This window comes from Perna viridis, chromosome 3 (assembly GCF_037379345.1).
Source record: "Perna viridis isolate PV_CMFRI_1.1 ecotype Kerala chromosome 3, ASM3737934v1, whole genome shotgun sequence".
NCBI lineage: Eukaryota > Metazoa > Mollusca > Bivalvia > Mytilida > Mytilidae > Perna > Perna viridis.
The window spans coordinates 59,123,076-59,144,036 of NC_142447.1; the positions used below are offsets into that span (position 1 = coordinate 59,123,076).

Consider the following 20,961-nt stretch of genomic DNA (forward strand, 5'->3'; position numbering starts at 1 on the left):
GTCAGACCCCTGTTCTATTTTTAGTAATGGCAGCCATGTTTTTTTTGACGGATCAAAAATTCCCACATCAGTTCTATGCAAGGTACCCCAAGGAAAATTTAGGTAGTACAATATGGTTAGATCATTTTGTTGGAAATAAAGCTGTTTTGAGGCAGTCTGCTCAGAAATTTCAAGTGTTATGTCATAAAACAATACATATTTTTGAAATCCTTGGTGTGTATTAAGTATTTTGAAAATCAGACATCTAATGCTGTGGAGAGAACTTAATACGGCAGGGAACTGAAACGTTCCGGATGCCATTCTTCATTTGAATTACACCTGTTTACCATAACATATATTACATCTGTCTCTGTATAAGTCCTAAACTACATTTAAACAATATATCCAACAAATTTCAACTTTTGAATTTAAGTTTTACAAATTTAATGGGGGTAACTTGATGTGCAAAACAGTGTGCCTTAATGTAACTGTATAGTGCACCCTTATACCAAGTTTGGGTCCAATTGGTCAAGTAGTGTCAGAGGAGAAGAGTTTTGAAAGAAATAACATTTAAAATGGCAAAATAAAAAAAAAAACATGGATAAAGAGCAATAACTCCAACATAGTTTGACAGATTAAAATGAAATTTGACCATAGATAGATCTCATCATGCTAAACGCTTTTACCCAGTCAAAATTTGGCTAAACCTAACGGTTTTGGAGATGTAAAAAACTACTGTCTGACCCCTATGTTCTATTTTTAGTAACAGCAGCCATGTTTTTTGACGGATCAAAAATCCTCATGGCAGGATACCCCAGAAAACATCCATATTAAGTTTGGTTCCAGTTGTTCCAGTAGTGTCAAATGAGAAGAGTTTTGAAAAATTGTTAACAAATACGGACACCAAGTGATGGCAATAGCACATATGCCATCATGTGATAAAGAATGTGTGAAAGTATCAGCAAATTTAATTCAGCAGTTTTTGAGGAGCAGCGGATTAAAAGATGGTACCTCTTTTGTCAAGGAATTACAAACTCTGTTTTCCATCAGAAAACCAAAAGAGTTTGGCAAATATAATGTTCTAAACAGCATGACTCAACAACTACATATTAAGTGCTTTATTTGAAAATCTGACTTGTATTGGATAGACAGATAGACATGACACACATCTGTCAATAAAAGCTTAAAAAGTACAAAACATGGTTTGTCTCTTAAAAAGGTTTAATCATAATGTAAAGTTGCTATATAAGTATTATCACTAACAACTTATAATCTTGTACAAGGCATGTACCAGTACCTACATTTTTTTCTTTAATTGATGGTAATTCCATATGTCATCATCCAAAGAGTTAAACTTTGTAGGAACAATGAACTTACACATCCTGTAAGGCAATGTCAAGGAAATTCTAACGGTACCAAAATGTGAATATAATCACTTAAAATCAAGAGTTTCTCCTAACTTTAGGACAACTTCTAAGAGCTTAGGATCATCAGCCCAGTTAATACCACTTCCCAACACAAGTCCCTGTAGCGTGTGTCTAGCTATCACTATCTTCTGCATTATCACATCAAATTCTTTTATTGACCTGTCAAGACATATCGTTATTAATTAAACAATTATCAATCCTCACATAAGTAACAAGAGTTTGTTATAGATGGATGGACACAAGCATGGACGGATGGACAAACGGACAGAGTGATCATTGTAGGGCAAATGTCACTCTTTGTGGTGGGGCCCAAATTTTATTTTCATTCATTCCAGTAGCGTGAATGAAATCAAATTCAAATTTTGAAAACAAAGTTAACAGTTGTGATGTATTTGAAAATTTCTTAAAATAAAATACAAGAGGCTCCCAGGAGCCTGGATCACTCACCTGGTTAAATTTTTGCCTTTCAAAGGCAATAACTCTAACAAGGAGTTGTCCAACAATTTTGACTCCAGGATAACTTTGGTAGGACTTATGATAAGGATTATTTCGTCAATTGAATGTTTCATTCTATCTATTATAGTTTTCAAGACATCAACTGAAAACTGCTAAAAATGTAATTTTTTGCCTTTCAAGTGCCATAACTCTTACATGGAGTCGTCTGACAACTTTGATCCCTGGAGACTTTTGTAGGCCTTATAATAAAAAAAAAATTCAGCAATTGAAAGATATTGGCTAAACCTAACAGTTTGAAGATATATGCAAAAAAACTGTCTGACCCCTAAGTTCTATTTTTAGTAACGGCAGCCATGTTTTTTAACCGATCAAAAACTGAAACATTCATTTTTTTTAGGATACCCTAAAAACAAAAAAAAAGTTCAACTTTTAATGACTTCTGTAAAGTAGTTTTTGAAAGTAATAACATCAAAAACAGCAAAAAACATCCAAAAAGGGCAATAACTCCAACATGGATCAATAGATTTCTACCAAATTTTGACCACAGATTGATCTCATCTTGCTGAATACTTTACACCCTATGTCAGAATTTGGATAAACTGATTGGTTTTGGAGATATATGCAAAAAACTGCCTCCAGATCCCTATGTTCCATTTTTAGCAAAGGCAGCCATGTTTCTTCACAGATCAAAAATATTTGATATATGCAAATAATATGTGTGACGAAATTATCAAATGTAATTTCTTTTTTGTGACATGGACGCATATAAATGTTATTACGAAAAAAAACCTTTCTTACCACTCTTGCTTTAAGGTATTTAGACAAAATAAAGGTCACCAAAGGTTAAATTGAAAGTTGAATGGAGAGAAACATTTTAAGATATTAAAATGTCACCATCTTTTAAGATTAAAGTGGGATAACAGACTCTTCCCTTTAAGAAAAAAAACTGCAAATCTGTATATCAACCATATTTTTCTCAAGCCTGAAAATTTACGCATTTTAATTTATGTAAAGTATCTGGTAAGAAAACTAAACGTCCTTTCACATTGGTCAATGTCCCCCATGAATCATTCAAAGATTTGGCCACTGTCCCATCATCAAAAAATTCTTCCCAATCACTGTTGGCCCCTATTTTCTAAAGTGAAAGTCATCAATCCATCAGACCATTGTGGTATAGAATATTGTAGAACAATATTATAGACATTCCTAATGTTTTACCTTTAGTTATATACAATGTAGTTGAATTATTTGAAATGCTTGTTTTGGACCACTAATTCTTAAACAGTTAAGGCTTTAACCCCCAAAATCAATGAATACCTTTCTTTTCTGGTTTGTAGCCTTGTTGTAAAATTTTTTATAAAATCAACCGTTATTCAATTTATGGCACAAAAACCAAGCACCTACAGATGACGACAACAGTGCCATACCAATATAAGTCCTGGTTGTATAAGCATGATGGCAATATCTCACAAAACCCTTTGTGTCCATTGAGCTGAAGAGGAACCAACTAAAAAATGAAAAGGCATTATATCTCTTCACGAAAGTAAACATTTAACCTATATTTATTTAAATCCTCTTAAAAAAACTTGAATTCTCTTTTTAAGTGTGTATAAAAATAAAACAATTAACCATTCGTTCTTAAGATAAAGAGGTGCACATAAAATAAACCATAAACATGTATGAAATAACCAAACAAATTAGTCTGAATTACAAACAAATTAATCTGACATACATTGGAAAAGTTTTTAATATGTTTAGGACCACCGTGAAAAACAAGTTTCTGACTATGTTAATTCATGAAAAACAAAAATGGTATGGCAATAGAATTTAATAATTGAAAAGAGTATGGTTTTCAAATGATTTTTGAAAACATATAATTTTATGTATTTTTAAATGCACATAATCATATATTTACCACACTGGTCCCAAATGTCTGTTTTGATATGTTTTAAAACAAATGTTGCAATGTCATCACAAGCATAAGGATGATTTATTTCTTTAAGATTCTTCCTAATCAGCCAATTACTACAAAAATGGGACAAAAATAAAAGTCAATACACACACTGTCACCAACAAACACTGAAAGTCAATATACACACTGTCACCGACAAACACTGAAAGTCAATACACACACTGTCATCGACAAACACTGAAAGTCAATACACACACTGTTACCGACAAACACTGGTAGTCAACACACACCTTCACCGCAAACACTGAAAGTCAATACACACACTGTAACCGACAAACACTGACAGTCAATACACACACTGTCACCGACAAACATTAAAAGTCAATACACACACTGTCATCAACAAACACTGAAAGTCAATACACATACTGTCACTGACAAACACTGAAAGTCAATACACACAGTGTCACCGACAAACACTAAAAGTCAATTCACATACTGTCACTGACAAACCCTGGAAGCCAATACACACGTCACTGACAAACACTGAACATCAATACACATACAGTTGCCGATAAACACTGAAAGTCAATAGACACACTGTTACCAATAACACTGAAAGTCAATACACACACTGTAACCGACAAACGCTGAAAGTCAATACACACACTGTCACCAACAAACACTGAAAGTCAATACACACTCTGTTACCGACAAACACTGAAAGTCAATATAAACACTGTAACCGATAAACACTGAAAGTCAATACACACACTGTTACCGACAAACACTGGAAGTCAAAACACACACTGTCACCGACAAACACTGAAAGTCAATACACATACTGTCACCGACAAACACTGAAAGTCAATATACACACTGTCACTAACAAACACTGAAAGTCAATACACACACTGTCATCAACAAACACTGAAAGTCAATACACACACAGTCACAAACAAACACTGAAAGTCAATACACATACTGTCGCTGACAAACCCTGGAAGCCAAATACACACGTCACTGACAAACACTGAACATCAATACACACACGGTTGCCAACAAACACTGAAAGTCAATAGACACACTGTTACCAACAACACTGAAAGTCAATAGACACACTGTCACCGACTAACACTGAAAGTCAATGCACACACTGTCACCAACAAACACTGAAAGTCTCAACTTAGAAAGTAGAGCATTAAATAATTTCTGTTAAAACAAATACTAACTGTGTTGTTTCTGGATCTTTGATAATCTGCTGTTTGACATCATTTTTTTCTTTTATTTCCAACATTAACTGTCTACTTTCTTTCCTTTTTCCTGAAAACAACATTCAAACAACATATTTGTATAAATATCAATTGCCTGGTTCATTAATAAATATATTGAAAAAAAATGCACTCTGATGATGTAAGAGATAGGTTCACACTTATCCTGTTGAATCTGCAAGAAAAGAAACTGTTACCACAGAGATATGTATCATCTGTTGCACATGGACACTGTTATTTAAAACTTAACTAAGTTAATAATTTCATATATTATGGATAATTTATAATACCAATATAACTATTTGATACCATCACCAGAAAACTAAACAAGAAATTTCAAAGTCAATAATCTGTAACTGCAGGGGCAAATATAAGCTTAAAATAGATACAGATCTGTGATAAAGTGATGCTGATGCAACTGAATATCAAATATGATTGACTTGGCACAAGTGGTTCTATAAAACTGACCTAATCAAAAAACTTAACATAAAATCTTTACAACAAACTTGGGTTCTCATAGTAAATAGACCATGACTACATTTGAAAAAAAAATTTGATCCCATATGGACTGGTTAGGCAATAAAGGTTTAATTGTATTGGTGACTGACTAGGCCTCAGCCAAGATCTGTTTATACTACTTGATCACAATCTGTATTTTTCACCGTATTCTATGGATATGATCTATAAAATCCCGAACTTTCTGAAATTTTAACAAAGATGCAATAGAGGTATTCACAATCTGTAGAGCGTAATTTGCTGTCAAAATTTGTAGAAAATATGGATAATCCATATAAGTAAACACCTCCGCCCTGGACCAATAAGCTGATATCACAGAAATATGTCACATATGGTCGCTGGTATTCAAAACTTGACAGTGCCGACAAATCAATATCTTAATCTAAGCCTATCTAAAAACTTAATGTAATAATAATATAATATGGGTAACAAATTACCTAACCATTTTAAAGGAATAGAATGCTTACAAAAATTGCTATTTAAAGTTGAAGAGGTAAAAATTCCTATTAAATATTTTTCAATGTACAGACAAAGTTAAACACCCTAAAAAAAAATAGTCAACTACAACTGAACCACCCTAAAAAAAGAACAAAAAAAAAAAACACACCTATAATATAATATAATATAATATAATTCATATCGATCCTGTTGTATTTTATCTACAAGTCTGTGATAATTACCAAAGTTCTCCTGCTTTAGAGTATCCAATTTAGTCTTCAACTCTGCTGTTCTCTGTAAATGTAAAGTGAAATCGATTGGTACTTAACTATGATTTGCATTGATTTGAAATTATGGGAATGGTAACCTATGTGCTAAATAAAACTTTTCTACATTGCTTGACAGATAAGAATAAAACACACTTTACATATAAAACAGTATCTACAATAAAACTATTTCAAAATGCAGATAAAATCATATAGTCATTCATTTTTAGGAAAATATATTTTTTATCACGATATACCTTTTTTGTATATGTGTTGTATTAACATATATCACTACCATTCTTGGAGCCCTGTGCGGGTCCAGGTGTCAAAAGAATAGGCCTGCAGCAGCGCTAAGCTTGTCGTAAAAGGTGACTAAATAGTGCTCAGAACCCTGGCTGGGGTTATGGTGCTCTGCCCATAGAGAAACTGGGTTGTGTGCCCCAGGTGGTGGAATGGATAACCCTGGCATGTTACATGCTGGGGTCGTCAGGCCATAATACGGAAAACCTGATCGCAAACCATAGTGGTTCAACGTGTTGGGAAAGATGTCATGATCCTCGCATGTTAAAGAACCCTTCTGTGGTATTCACCTGGAGTAAGAACCATAGGGCTCCGCCACAGGAGGTTAAATTGCCCAACCCTATCCACCTCTCCCTATTTCCAGTGACAATCAAAATTTGTCGACCCCCATTTTCCCTGTGTCCCATCCCATTTTTCATTTCATCATTTCATGTTCATTTTATCATCCATTTCATGTTCATCGTCTGAATATAGCTGAAATATTGCTGCTTGGGTGTTAAACCCCGACAATCAATCAATCAACCATTCTTGGAAACACACCTGATGTATAGTTATGATATATATGATAAAGAAACATGACATCTCAAAATCTGTGTCACATGCCGTATCAACCCTCCATCGTATAATCCCTCCGGCTGGTGGCCCTTGGTTTGACATAGGAGTCTCAGGTTGATATGGCATATGATACAGATTTTAGCATGTAATATTCAGTACTGATATATATCACATAGCACAAAATGATTTTCAGATAATACTATATCTTTGAAATAAAAATTTGTATCTGTAGTATCGATTGGTTTGTATCTTTAGTATTGACTGGTATTTTTCATGACAGTGTCCTTACACACTGGATACTGTCAATGACCTACATGTACTGAAAAATAATAAACTGGGTGCAACTGTGAACTCAAAAATATAGTGTGCACTCATTATTGCAATATTGTTATTTTGTCAAGCCTGGAACTCAAAATTCTGTGATTCTGAGAATGTATAACTTCTGCTGAAAATTCAATAAAGTTTTAAATTATTGACATTATATTCCAGTCAATTTTACATCTTTCTCAGTAATTTCTGAAATCCCATTATCATGATTATTTAATTGTTTGTCATAAGGCAATATATGTATTTGTATGGGGGCAGTGGAGATATAGCATTTTATCATGTTTTTCTAGAATGTTATTTCTACAAACCTTTAAGGCTTTCATTATTTCAGTAACCAGCTGACATTGTCTTTCTAGTAACTCTACAATGTACCTAAAGTATAAATACAACAGTACCAATGATAACTTTGTGGGTATAACTGGCCTTCAGCAACTACAGGTTGAACAGATATATCTCCTTTTCCTTAAAAGCAGTTTACAAAGTTATAAAGTATAATATTATCATAAGTATGCCAACAAAACTTTACAACAACTTGACATTTACCTGAGTTTTAATTTGATATTATTATAAAAATAGCAGTGATTTACTGAATGTTCACTGTGTAAAACTTTTCTATATTTCACACTGTTAAATAAAACATGTAATTTCACTCTTCAGCTTTCTCCGAGTCAAAACGTCATAACACGAATATCAATCTGCCATTCATAAAATTTGAAATTTATGTTGAAAAAAAGCACAGATAATGGAGGAAATCTATCTAATAAATAAGATAATCAGTTGGTAATCATAAATAACCAAAATATGATCCTGCATGTCAAGAACGCAGTAATTTTTAACTTGTGCATGGAACTTGACACTCATTAAATCTAGGTGTTCTTTACTCCTACAACGTAAGAGGTTGAAATTCCTTTCCCATACTCCAACCTCTTACGTCCAAGTGCCATATTGCATAAAGCTTGTTCCAATGTTCTTTGAAATTGGCAGAATAATAGTTAACTATTTTCCATTTAAAATGTTTATACAGTTTCTTTACCATAACATGGGAGAAGGTGACTAAACTGAAGAAAAACAAATGGCCTACCTGATGCGAAAATCCAGCAAAACTGGAAATCTTTTGCAAAAGCAGTTAAAATGAACTTCATATTGGTTTTTAGGTTTTTGACTGTGTAATTCCAGTTGATAAAATGATGGATTTTAAAATTTGCTAAACAAACATATAACAAACATATAAAATTAACCAACAAATTGCCTTTACCAACTTAATGTCCGTTTTGTCAACTATATTTTGTATTCGGTAAAATAAGTGACCTTGTTCAAAATGGCTGGTCATTTTGACAACCGTCTTCGTTACAAATGTTTTCTAGGTATTTAACAAATATTTCGGATTTTTATTGCTTGATTTCCAGAAGGTTAAACTTCTTTTAGGTAAAAAAAGAGACTTAAAATATTTTAAAACACATATTTAGCTAATTCACATTTAGGGTGGCTTTCAACATGTCAGATGCTAGAAGTTAGGATAGCACCAAGTCAGAAAATAGCTTGTCAGACAATCTCTAATATTGCTGAAGTAGGCATCCTTCGGTACTTGTGGTCATATTTTGGTTATTCGCTCTTTCTAATTAATTATCCTATATCTTACCGAACTTTTTCTTCTGTATCTTTTCCTTTATGATCCTCTTCAAAAATCTGCTTCACTAAAAAATGACCTTGTTGTATTCTGAAACATTTATACATGTATACTGGGGTCTCACTCTATCATGTACATTTGTATACTGGGGTCTCACTCTATCACAGTAGTTAACTGCTTTCTAGACCAAGGAAAAACAGCCCTATGGAAAGTGGATTTTTATTTTGTCTGAAGTTAGAACAAAATCTAGCCCTTCAGTGCATAAAACCTATTTTCCTGATACAGCATCTTTAAAACTCAGTAAAAGGTAAGGTAAATTTCTGTACCTAAACAATGTTCCTGTTGTATCACTACATTGAAAAGATTATATTCCAAAAAAAATAATTTTTTATCAAAAACTTTGCAATGGTAATTTGTAGGGATGCACTTCAACAACTTTTCAATAGATCGTGATAACATTAAAATCCTTATTTCATCTACATTTAGTTTGACAACAATTTTCTGAACATGACCATCGAAAATTTTGAAAATGGCCAAAAATCACATAAAAATTTTGAGTTGGTCCCTAATTTTCCTGCCCAAGAGAAAACTTGACAAATATGTGGTTTCAAAGTTTACACTATGTTCCAATGTCAAGCACAACATATACTGAAAATGAGCATGGTTCCACTTTCTTTGTCTAGCCATACTGTGATACAGTGGGACCCGCAATATAGAGGGAACAGAGTATATTATGTAAATTCTTCATTCCTCAGAAAAACAAAAAAACAAAATAAAACCAACATGAATTCGAATAATTGTAATTAACAGATTAAATAACTAATGCATGTTTTATGTGAGACTTTCAATATTTCTGTATTTAAGGAAAATTAATTCAATGTTTCTAATTTTGAACAGTTAATACAAAATTACTTTGTTTGCTTTAATTTATAGAAAGTGTAAACTGACCCGAAACCAGATAATTTAATATAACCTGTCCAAAATTAAGGAACATTCCATGTAATTTAATTTCTAATGATCTTACAAGTAAATCCAAATACTAAGAATTGGTTCATATTTTGTACGGAATTATATGAATTGTGGAATGCAGACTGATCATTTTAATGACATCATAGTGCCAAATCAGATTTATACACAAGATACATGTAACCTGGTTTGCTAAAAAAAAAAAACACAAATCAGAAACCATGTTACAAATCATATTAAGATATTAAAGTATGATTTGTGAGAGACATTTTTATCAATATTTCTATACATTGTATAGGTATAGTACTGTTTACCCATTTTATTGTACAACTTGCTATAGTGCATCATGTGGTGGAAATAAGGTCTTTAACAATTACAAAATTATTGATATTAAATGTTAACATATACCTCCTGATGATGATTTCTTTCCTATCCTTATCAAAATGTTGTTTCCTTAAGTCTACCCCGAGATCTGACAATCTACAAATTATAGTAAATATAAGACAAACAGACGAACAGACAGACAGAGTTGTAAATAAACTAGTAATACATTAATTCAAGATGTTTCATACTTTAGTTCATCCAATAAAAAAAGACGGAGCACTGCATTCAAACCAGTTATTGTAATAGTTAAAAAAAACCATGTCAGTCATTGTACAGGCATATAGCATTAAAGTGAATCAAAAATTAACACAAATTAAACTACAGATGTGAAGAATACATGTATGTCTGTTAGATAAGGTAGCTAACTACTGGTCATTTTTACTACATGTACATGATTATTTTCAATATAAATGATACTATTAACACAAATAAGCATTAAACATTGTGGTAAAGTTACAAAAAAAATCTAAATATCTTGTATGGTCAAACAAAATCTTAATACTTCCTTAAAATTACCATATAAAATTTAAAAGACCTACAGAAATTAAAATTACTTTACCTATATTTCATTTTATAATTAGAAAATTTGGCACCTACAGTGTACCAGACCAACTCAATTATTTTAGGCTGTGTTGCCTATAGGGAATGGCAAACTATTATCGGTATTGTCTTGCTTTAGTTAAGAACATGTAGATCGAAACATTGTAATTTACTCACATATTCATCAATCTAACAGTGTCATCTTTGTTTACACTGTGGGTACTTGTTGCTGAAATCAAGAAAAAAACATGTCCATCTAATTATGCAAGACATATATTAAGAAATACAGGTTATCTTACATACAGCATAGATACAATAAAATAAGAGTACCTGTAATTTGACATGCTACAAATGCATTTTATAACAATGTCCACCATTGGTAAAACAATGAGCCAATGCCCATTAGTGACCCCTGCACCCAAACTTTAGAATAAGCATTCCAACCACATGATAAAAACACAAACAGGATATTGTACTGAATTAAAATCTAATCTAGGGTATACTTGATAAACCTTGTCACAAGTTGTTGCTAAGGAAAGTGTGATGCAGCTGTACCAGTAGTCATCAATCATAATGGCTTAAGAATATCCACAAAAGGTTTGCAAAAAGTCTAGATTGAATAAGCGTGGACTCCTAGCTGACATTGTATATCAAATATAAAGTGGGTGTGATAGAAGCTGCCGAGATGAGAGAAAATTCTGTAAAATTCTGTGTGGCTATACATGTATAAAAAAATGCTAAAATATAGTTTCTTTGAACAAGTGGAAATATTTTTTTGCATGGCCTGTATTTGGTAAAAAATAATGAAGGTATACTCCCCTTCAGTAATCACTGAACATATGTTCATGTATGAGAAAATCATGTTTTTTGAAGTACATGTACATGAATATCAATTTACAATTACAATTGCCATGTACAGGCTACATGTACTTGTTTTTATGTACATGTGAAATACAGAGGAGTAATCATAATATTCATTGTACATTGTATGATTGATTCCTCCTATTACATGTACTTACTATCTCCTGCCTGTACTTCGTTACTATGTCAATAATTCATCCTATTACCGGTACTTACCAAATTCTGCATGTTTTGTGACTACATGTATGTCAATGATTCATCCTATTACCGGTACTGACTAAATTCTGCATGTTTTGAGACTACATGTAAGTCAATGATTCATCCTATTACACGTACTTACATGTACCATCTTATGCCTGTATTTTCTGACTATGTCGATGAATCATCATACATTTGTATTACTTACACTGTACCAGCTCCTGCCTGTATTTTGTGACTATGTCAATGATTCATCATATAATATTACTTACCAGCTTCTGTCTGTATTTTGAGACTATTGATTTGCTCTCGCATCCACAACTCTTTATTGTATGTTTCCAATTCTGTCTCTCCAACTTCAGTGGTATTTTCTACTGTTCCAGACATGACCACTACAGCTGAAATGCAGATCATTGAAAGCACGCTTGTATCAGACCATAATTGACAAAGTGTAGTTTTTAAATTTGTTGTTAGTACAGTTAAGGTATTTAAAAGTGTAACTCTGACATTGGTGTCAGGAAACTTGAAAAAAAAAACAAAACACCTCAGTCTGAGAGTATTCTTAGCTGTTAGTGATAGAATAAAATCCCAAGTCTTTGATTGAGTTGTCATGGAAATTAAAAATATTCTCATATATGTACTTAAAAGTATTTTACAAAATTTGTGGTTTTACATTTTGTTTGACTAGAAATTAATTGAAGTTATACTTAAGTTTTACTGTACACATTTTGTACATGTACATCCAACAGGATGAAATTTACTATGACATACATTGTACATGTATTTTGTTTAAGTATGAAACAGGTGTAACCTGTAAGAGGACAAAGTTACATGTATAAGCTACAGAGATCTTACTGATAATTCATGCAATCTGAAAATAGGTGTCATTCAATGTGGAAGTAGACTGGGTATCACTTGTATGCTGAAGGAGTTGTCCCACATTTTTGCACAATTGGAAATGCTTAGCCATTTTTGCTACACTTTAATGTAATGAGGAACACTGGGTAGTTCAGGGAACTTCCAATTGTTGTAAAATTTGCAAAACAGATCACCTTCAGTCAGACTAAAATATGATGACTTTGTTCTCTACATTTACAATGTACAAAGGCCAAATCTGTGCTACAGATTCCCTCTTGAATTATATTTACATGTACTCACAGGACATAATTAAGGACAAATCACAAACTACAATATATCTGCTCATGTTCTTCTAGTAATAGATTATTTGAAATGACTACTTTTGCTGCATTGTGTATAATCAGTGATATTGTTGGCTTTTTTCTAAACTACCTCATCCTTTTTTATTGGAAAAATACACGCCATTTTTTAAAATTGGGAAACTGTACAATACAAATGTAACAAGTTTGTAGTTGTAAATGTTTAATTTTATAGAGGATGTCAAGAAAAATAAATCATAAACATTTATTCAGTTTATTATATTGAGCAGAAACACCATATTCTTCCCTTTGACCACCAATTGGGAAATAGTTTATTTTATTTGGAATGATTTTTTTGCCATTTCATAAGGATTGTGAAAATTTGGGTACAATGTATTTATAGGCAAACAATTTCACTAGTGATATCCCTAAAAATAATTCATGTGCAATATTTCCTTTCTTGCAGACAATATTTTTAGATTCCACATAAATTTGTAAGACATTTTCATCTATAACAAGAAAACTGTAAGACTTTCATACACTATCATGACTATTTGACATAAAAAATTGTCCAAAATTATTTGTATGAATCATTTTATTTCTACATTTTCCCTTAAATTGAACTGTTTAGAAGTACTTCAAATTATTAACATCACCAAAAATGACTATGTTTATCATTGAAAAATCTAGAGAAGTCTAAATTTTACCTGAATAAAAGAGAGACTTCACAATACTAGAGTTAACATATTAATTTGTATTGTTATTAGCTTAGATCCTTGGTTTCAATTATGAGGAAGAATTTTTCCATACATTTACAATATAATTAGTTGACAACATTTTTACAAGCTTTGAATTATTAACATTTTGCTGTTTGCCATTGTGACCTCTTTTTTAAAGCTAAAACCTGAACAGGGGAATCCACTTTCAAAGCTCATGCATGCATGGCTGACATGTATCTTCAAATGGAGCACATACATTGATAAATTCAGTAGTCTATGAGTCATTGCATAGTATCAGAAGCAAACATTTCCAAAATGAATGTAATTACATGTATGTCCACTTTGGTCATGTTCCATCTGCACCATGAAAACTGATTGATTCATTGTGCCATAGTTTTCCTTTTCTCTTTCGTCTATGCCGACTTGACCTTTTATAAGTAACTTGGCAGGTGTTTCTAGAAAAGTAGAGGATGCTTACCCCACTAGTGCACCTGGTCCATGCTCCCAGCTTTTAGTGGAGTCCTAGTTGCTCATTAGATTTTGTTACTTTGTATGTATCATTTTAGTTGCTTCATCTTCTCTGTTGTGTATATCTGTTTTTCATGTTTGGTCTTTATCCCTGGATTACTTTCTTTTGATTTGAGCTTAAGAACCTTGGTTCCCCTGATTACTCTTTCAAACAAAGATTTTTGAAATCTTTTCGCATCATCTGGTAGTTCAATGTACATATATCAAAATGTACATTTAATCACAATTACTGTCAGAAATATTTTCTTCGTGTACATCAGTGTCATCATGTTTAATGTACATGTACAATACTACATGATCATGTTTATGGATAGGGCCTATCCAGTGGACTTAAAATCTCATTAATGCAGCACTTTCATGTACAAGGGAGAAGCAGTGTTCATACATGGTTAGTTTAGTATTTAATGATGTTCAAAAACATGTACACATTAAAATGGAAACTTTATTAGTAATGCTGAATTACATGTACATCTGCATGGTGTATATTAAGTTGATAGTTTCAACCAATTGCACAACTCACCCTGCAATCCTCCTTTTTTTTATTTGGATAGTGATACATGTATGTTGGGTTGGGGGCCAGAACAATATGCTATAATAAGTTGGGAGATTTATCAATACATGGGAGTAACTAACTTCAATTGCTTCAAATGACTTTCAGGTTGAAATAGTCTCTAAACTGCATGTCAACTACATTGTAGAAATTGAAAAAGGCATTGGTGCCAGTGGAGGAAACATACTTTTCAAATTTTTCACTCTCAAGCTTGAGTAGGGCACTTTTTTTTGCAATGTAGTTTTTGCTGTAGTTAGTCTTTGTTTTTCACAATTTTCCCATGTTTTCTCTTACTGATTATGTAATAGTTACTTAATTTATTGCTTGTAGACAGTTAAACTAACATAATGAATTATTATACTTCAGTACTTATTTTAATATATAAAAGTATTACAGTAATTTTGTGGTTTCGTTCTTTTAAGTTGTCTAGATAACTATTTCCCCTCCTGTTGAAAGTTTCCCTCTACGGTAAATTTCAAAATCAAATTTCCCAGACTTTTTTGTGTCATTCATTTCATTGGTTTAAATCGAATGATGTCATGGTAGTTTTTCAGTATAATAAAACACTTATTACACTCCTAAAAGGTGCTTTTATGGTAGTATTATCAACTTGGTTCTGTATACTTATGGCATGATAAAGCATCAATATCTGGTTTGTACATGTACCTTCATTTTCAGGAGCTGAAAAACAACATAATGGCAGACCACTATACCTAGTAAGATTCTGGATTTATTTTTCTGTATTCTGAAACATGTACTTGCTACTGTTAAAAATTTGATCAGGAACCAAAGAATCTCTAACACTAAGGTTAAATCCAGAGCATACCAAGCACTTGTAAGAACTACAGTACAGAGAGACATACATGTTGTACATGTACCATGACCAATCACTGTAGAAGTGGTATTTGTTAAACATTTTGAAATTGAATATCTTTTATATTTCTATAGATACATGTACATGTACAATCAAACTTATTTTTTTGCATTCAAATTAATATGCCCTGCCTCACTGAATGCTGAAAAAAAAATACAGAAATATCTCTTAAAACATGTAGTTAAAAAAGTAATTCAATGTCTACTATGAAAGTGGTTATCACTATCACAATGATTAGTCATGCTTCATGTATCCCTTTCTGTGCTGTGAGCTTGAGTACAGCTGCCATATTTGCGATCCACGCACCACAGAATAAAAAAATTGAAATGGTACTGACGCAAGCAGCTTACTATACAATGAGCGATTACATACATGTATGTTATAACAGTAGTATTGTCCCCCCCCCATTATGATTTACACTCAAGGTTGGCAATCACTAGCATGTACTGTAATAGTAGTATTGTCACCCCTACATTCCAGGTTGGCCATCACTAGCATGTTCTAAAACAGTAGTATTGTCACCCCTACACTCCAGGTTGGCCATCACTAGCATGTACTATAACCGTAGTATTGTCACCCCTACACTCCAGGTTGGCCATCACTAGCATGTACTATAACCGTAGTATTGTCACCCCTACACTCTAGGTTGGCCATCACTAGCATGTTCTAAAACAGTAGTATTGTCACCCCTACATTCCAGGTTGGCCATCACTAGCATGTTCTAAAACAGTAGTATTGTCACCCCTACACTCTAGGTTGGCCATCACTAGCATGTACTATAACCGTAGTATTGTCACCCCTACACTCCAGGTTGGCCATCACTAGCATGTTCTAAAACAGTAGTATTGTCACCCCTACACTCCAGGTTGGCCATCACTAGCATGTTCTAAAACAGTAGTATTGTCACCCCTACACTCCAGGTTGGCCATCACTAGCATGTACTATAACCGTAGTATTGTCACCCCTACACTCCAGGTTGGCCATCACTAGCATGTTCTAAAACAGTAGTATTGTCACCCCTACACTCCAGGTTGGCCATCACTAGCATGTTCTAAAACAGTAGTATTGTCACCCCTACACTCCAGGTTGGCCATCACTAGCATGTACTATAACCGTAGTATTGTCACCCCTACACTCTAGGTTGGCCATCACTAGCATGTACTATAACCGTAGTATTGTGACCCCTACACTCCAGGTTGGCCATCACTAGCATGTACTATAACCGTAGTATTGTCACCCCTACACTCTAGGTTGGCCATCACTAGCATGTTCTAAAACAGTAGTATTGTCACCCCTACTATCTAGGTTGGCCATCACTAGCAGAGTGCCATATCATAACTAGACTTGTCATATTTTACAAAATAATTAATTGTTCACTGTCTCATTGCCATTCCATTTGGCATCCTGGTAACAACCAACAGTAGTTTAAGAAAACAGTATACAAGTACCAATATACATGTACATGTAAATGGTCATTTTTTCCCACCACAAAATTATTCAATGGAACTTACAATGTACAATGAACTAGTCAAAATAGTGAAGTCAGACACAATAGACATACATGTACATGTACATATATTCATTAAACCCTAAAATCCACGTAAATATTTTTAACTGCTGATGTAAGAACTATTTTCTTTCTTTAAGTCGCTAATATTGTTAGTGACTTCTTGCACTCGTAATTTCAGTACTTTACATTTGCATAATTTTTTACATTTATGTATTACTACTCTACATTATGATGCTGATCGGTGCCACATTTACCTGCATAGCTTCCTAGTTCAAGCTTCATATGAGAACAAAATGTACATCTTAATCATCCAGATGTGTTCTACAAGTTTTTTGCTTGTATGAGAATGGGAAGTTTACACTTTACAATTGACTATATAGGTCATATACATTATCAGGGCCCCCATATGTGTGTGTGTGTATATATACAGATTGATTACAATTTTTTTAATAAACCTACACGCTTCTATAATTTTACATCATGGGAAACCAAACTATTAATAAAACTGAATGTAAACTTAATGTTTGTGACAAGGTATGGTATGACAGGGAACACTCACTGCAGTAGTGTGTGAACCCTGACTTCGCAAAACCCTGTACAGCTCCAATTTATAAAACCCCAAACCAAGGTATGGAATGTTTCGGCCAGCCAGCTTCGAACCATTTGAGACCCCCATTTCAGACAATGTTTAAAACCTGTCCTGGACAGTTTGTTTCAAGCCCTTTTGTTGTGACCAATGCAATACTGGTAGACCACACCAGGCTTAGAATCCTTGAATTATTTATATAACCCTTATAAATAGTTCTCTTACCTATTACTCTCTGTGCTCCGTTACAGCTTGATTCAGAATGAATACAATTTCAAGATTTTGATGCGTTATATACTATAAGGGCAGACTTCGAAGACACCCCATTTATGTAATTGAGATTCTCTTCTTTGTAAGATAGGTTCGGGGTTAAAGTGTATTGCTTCCGAATGATAATGGGCATATTCAACCTGCTAATGACACTATCCACTAGAAAAGCAGAGGACGCTTACCCTACCGGTGCACCTGGTCCATGCTCCCAGTTTTTAGTGGAGTCCGAGTTGCTTATTTACTTTTGTTACTTTGTATGTATGATTTTAGTTACTTTATGTTCTTTGTTGTATGTCTGTTTTCCATGTCTGGTCTTTGTCCCTGGATTACATTCTTCTGATTACCGCTATAACCTTGGTTCCCTTGATTACTCTTTCATCCATTACAATAACCCACTTCTAGTTGTAATAAACCAAAGAACTTAAGTGTAGCTCTATGTATCCATGATAAACATTTCCTTGATTAAATCTATTTTTTTTCAGATATTATAAGCCATTTTCGTCACAATAGCAAGCCAAAAAACAGGCATAGAATATTTGACCATTAGCAACTTGGAAGACTTCAGTCTTTGATTTTAAATTGTGACTTATTGTGTATAAATGTGTATATATATATATATATATATATATCAATTTGAATAAATCATGCATGCACAGCAGCACAGGAAGTAATTTTCAACGACTTGAAAATTTTGAAACCAGAAGACACTGGGACGTTAAACTGTCGACATTTATGAATAAATAGTATGTAAATATGAAATTTTCATTTTGAAAGTTCAGTTCAAAATTTAAAAACATACCCAACAAAAATATTTGCTGCACCGAATTAAAAGGGATTTGGGATTAGACATAGAAAATAAAAAATATAAATTAATCAAAACATATTGTACAGATCATGAGTTGATCAACACTTCCTGTTGAAATATGCGGGTAATTGTATTAAGATAAACTTACAAAGGCTCAAGATATATCATAAGTATCATTTGATTAAAATTGGAACCTTTCCCATAATGTTTACATTTGGAACTTCCCGCCAAACCGTTCCAGAAAATGACCAATTTTAAATTTCGAATCGAGAACGGAAACAATCCGGACGTTGCATCCATCCTTACAATGCACCAAGTCATATTAATTATAGGTTTCTGGATGTACAATTAAATCGAATGTTGTTTTTATTTAGTTAGTTTGTATGGTGTTACTTCGGTTTATTTATTAGCAATACAATATGTTCGATTATGTTTGAAAAAAAATTAGTTGAAGCGTGGCACCCGCAAATCTGGGATCACCCTTAGTTTTTTTTGTTTAGGTAGTCTGGCTGCATATTTGATAGGGGGAGCTAGCCCCCTATGGTTTGCAAAAGAGAACTGATATGTTGCATACTTTTTGTATGAAGAATGGTGTTTTGATTTCAATCTTGACAATTAAGACCAAAAAATGTAATAAATTAAGTAAATTTCAAATACCCAAGGACCTGGGGCATTTTCCCCAGGATTCTGATCATAAATAGGGCCAATTTCATGCGTCCGCATTCATTGGAATCTTTAGGGAAAAAAAAACTCTTATTGGTCCCGAAAATGCAAATTTGTGAAAATTTGGACAGATGAAAAATACAAAAAATTGCAACAAAAATCATAGAAAATGTATTTTCGATATTTTTTTGGGAATTCCCATAAAAGCTCATCTACAACCCCCCACAGTGTATGATTTTTTGCATAGTGTGATTTAAGAAAAAAAAAAACACAAGATGGTTGGTAATGTGCTTCAAGGTGACAAAGAAACTTTTTTGCTAAAAATATAGAACACAAAAACAGTAAACGTTACGTATCTTATTACGACCAACCTTGTTTTTAACAAAAAATTAAAATGAAACTTTCAAAAAGTGAAATTATTAAAACTGTACATACTGAAATTTAGTATTTTCTAAATTTGACTATAAATCATCCTCCCAAGTCAGGGTTTTGATTAAAGTTTGGTAAAATTTTGAGACTTTGATCAAAAATCGAAAAAATAAAATTTGAAAACTTTTTAAAATATTAAACACCGACACCAACTGGTTTGGCAGTTGTACTCTGCATTAGTTTTTGGTTCGAATCTGACACGGGAATGTCTTGTTATGTTTTGAATTTTTTGATAATAAATGTTATTAAGTCGCCGACCACGAAGTGGCAGTGACTTATTGTTTTTACTGTGTTTCTTCTTCTTCTTCTTCTTCTTCTTCTTCTTCTTCTTATCCTTTTTCTAAAAAGTAGATGATCCGATTGAGATGAAACTTTTCAAGATGTTAGAACTACTCTTCGAAGAATCCAGAACCTCAATAAAAAATTTCCAGCCGCCGCCATTTTTTCAAAATGGCCGCCGGACTAAGGGTTCCCATATTTTTACACTGGAAATTGGTACGTCATATATCTCGAAAACCGCTCATCAGAACTTGACGAACCTTGGTGTATACATTAAGCTCAATAGTCTAAATAAATTCACAAAAAAAAATCGCGAGCGTCTCGGCCACCATTTTCAAAATGGCCGCCAACGGGGTCGAAATTTCAAATTTGTCAGATTTTGATGAAAATTGATATTTAAGTTCTTTGAGTCGTCCTGATTAATAATCTGCGGCTCAATTAGCAATTAGAACTATGTGTCGCACGCCATTTTCAAAATGGCCGCCACCGCGCGCGAAAATTCCAAGTTGTTCGATTTTTATGAAAATTGATATCTAGGTTCTTTAAGACGTCCCGATTAATAATCTGA

At 33.1% G+C, this 20,961-nt stretch overlaps 1 protein-coding gene across 2 annotated transcripts; it reads right to left on the reverse strand.

The window, feature by feature from the left end:
* Positions 1–1,082: 1,082 nt before the first annotated feature.
* Positions 1,083–19,280, reverse strand: LOC148623140 (uncharacterized). 2 transcript variants are annotated; one of them, XM_088573696.1, is made up of 10 exons: positions 19,171–19,280; positions 12,296–12,421; positions 11,142–11,193; positions 10,449–10,520; positions 9,087–9,164; positions 7,756–7,819; positions 6,242–6,293; positions 5,007–5,097; positions 3,778–3,887; positions 1,457–1,565 (listed from the first exon to the last, which is right to left on the reverse strand). In XM_088573696.1, exons 2-10 carry the CDS (start codon positions 12,408–12,410, stop codon positions 1,558–1,560), a joined length of 642 nt encoding a protein of 213 aa, XP_088429822.1. In that variant the 5' UTR covers positions 12,411–12,421; positions 19,171–19,280; the 3' UTR covers positions 1,457–1,557. The 2 variants fall into 2 exon arrangements, with proteins under 2 accessions (XP_088429821.1, XP_088429822.1); XM_088573695.1 differs by lacking the exon at positions 3,778–3,887 and having other exon boundaries at positions 1,083–1,565.
* Between the last annotated feature and the right edge of the window lie 1,681 nt (positions 19,281–20,961).

Excerpts from the sequence above, each read along its gene's own strand:
- LOC148623140 (XM_088573695.1), bottom strand. The coding sequence starts at position 12,410 with ATGTCTGGAACAGTAGAAAATACCACTGAAGTTGGAGAGACAGAATTG. Across the intron at positions 11,194-12,295 it reads CAAAATACAGACAGAAGCTG|CAACAAGTACCCACAGTGTA; the intron begins GTAAGTAATATT and ends TCTTGATTTCAG. Across the intron at positions 7,820-9,086 it reads GATACAGAAGAAAAAGTTCG|GTACATTGTAGAGTTACTAG; the intron begins GTAAGATATAGG and ends TTTATACTTTAG.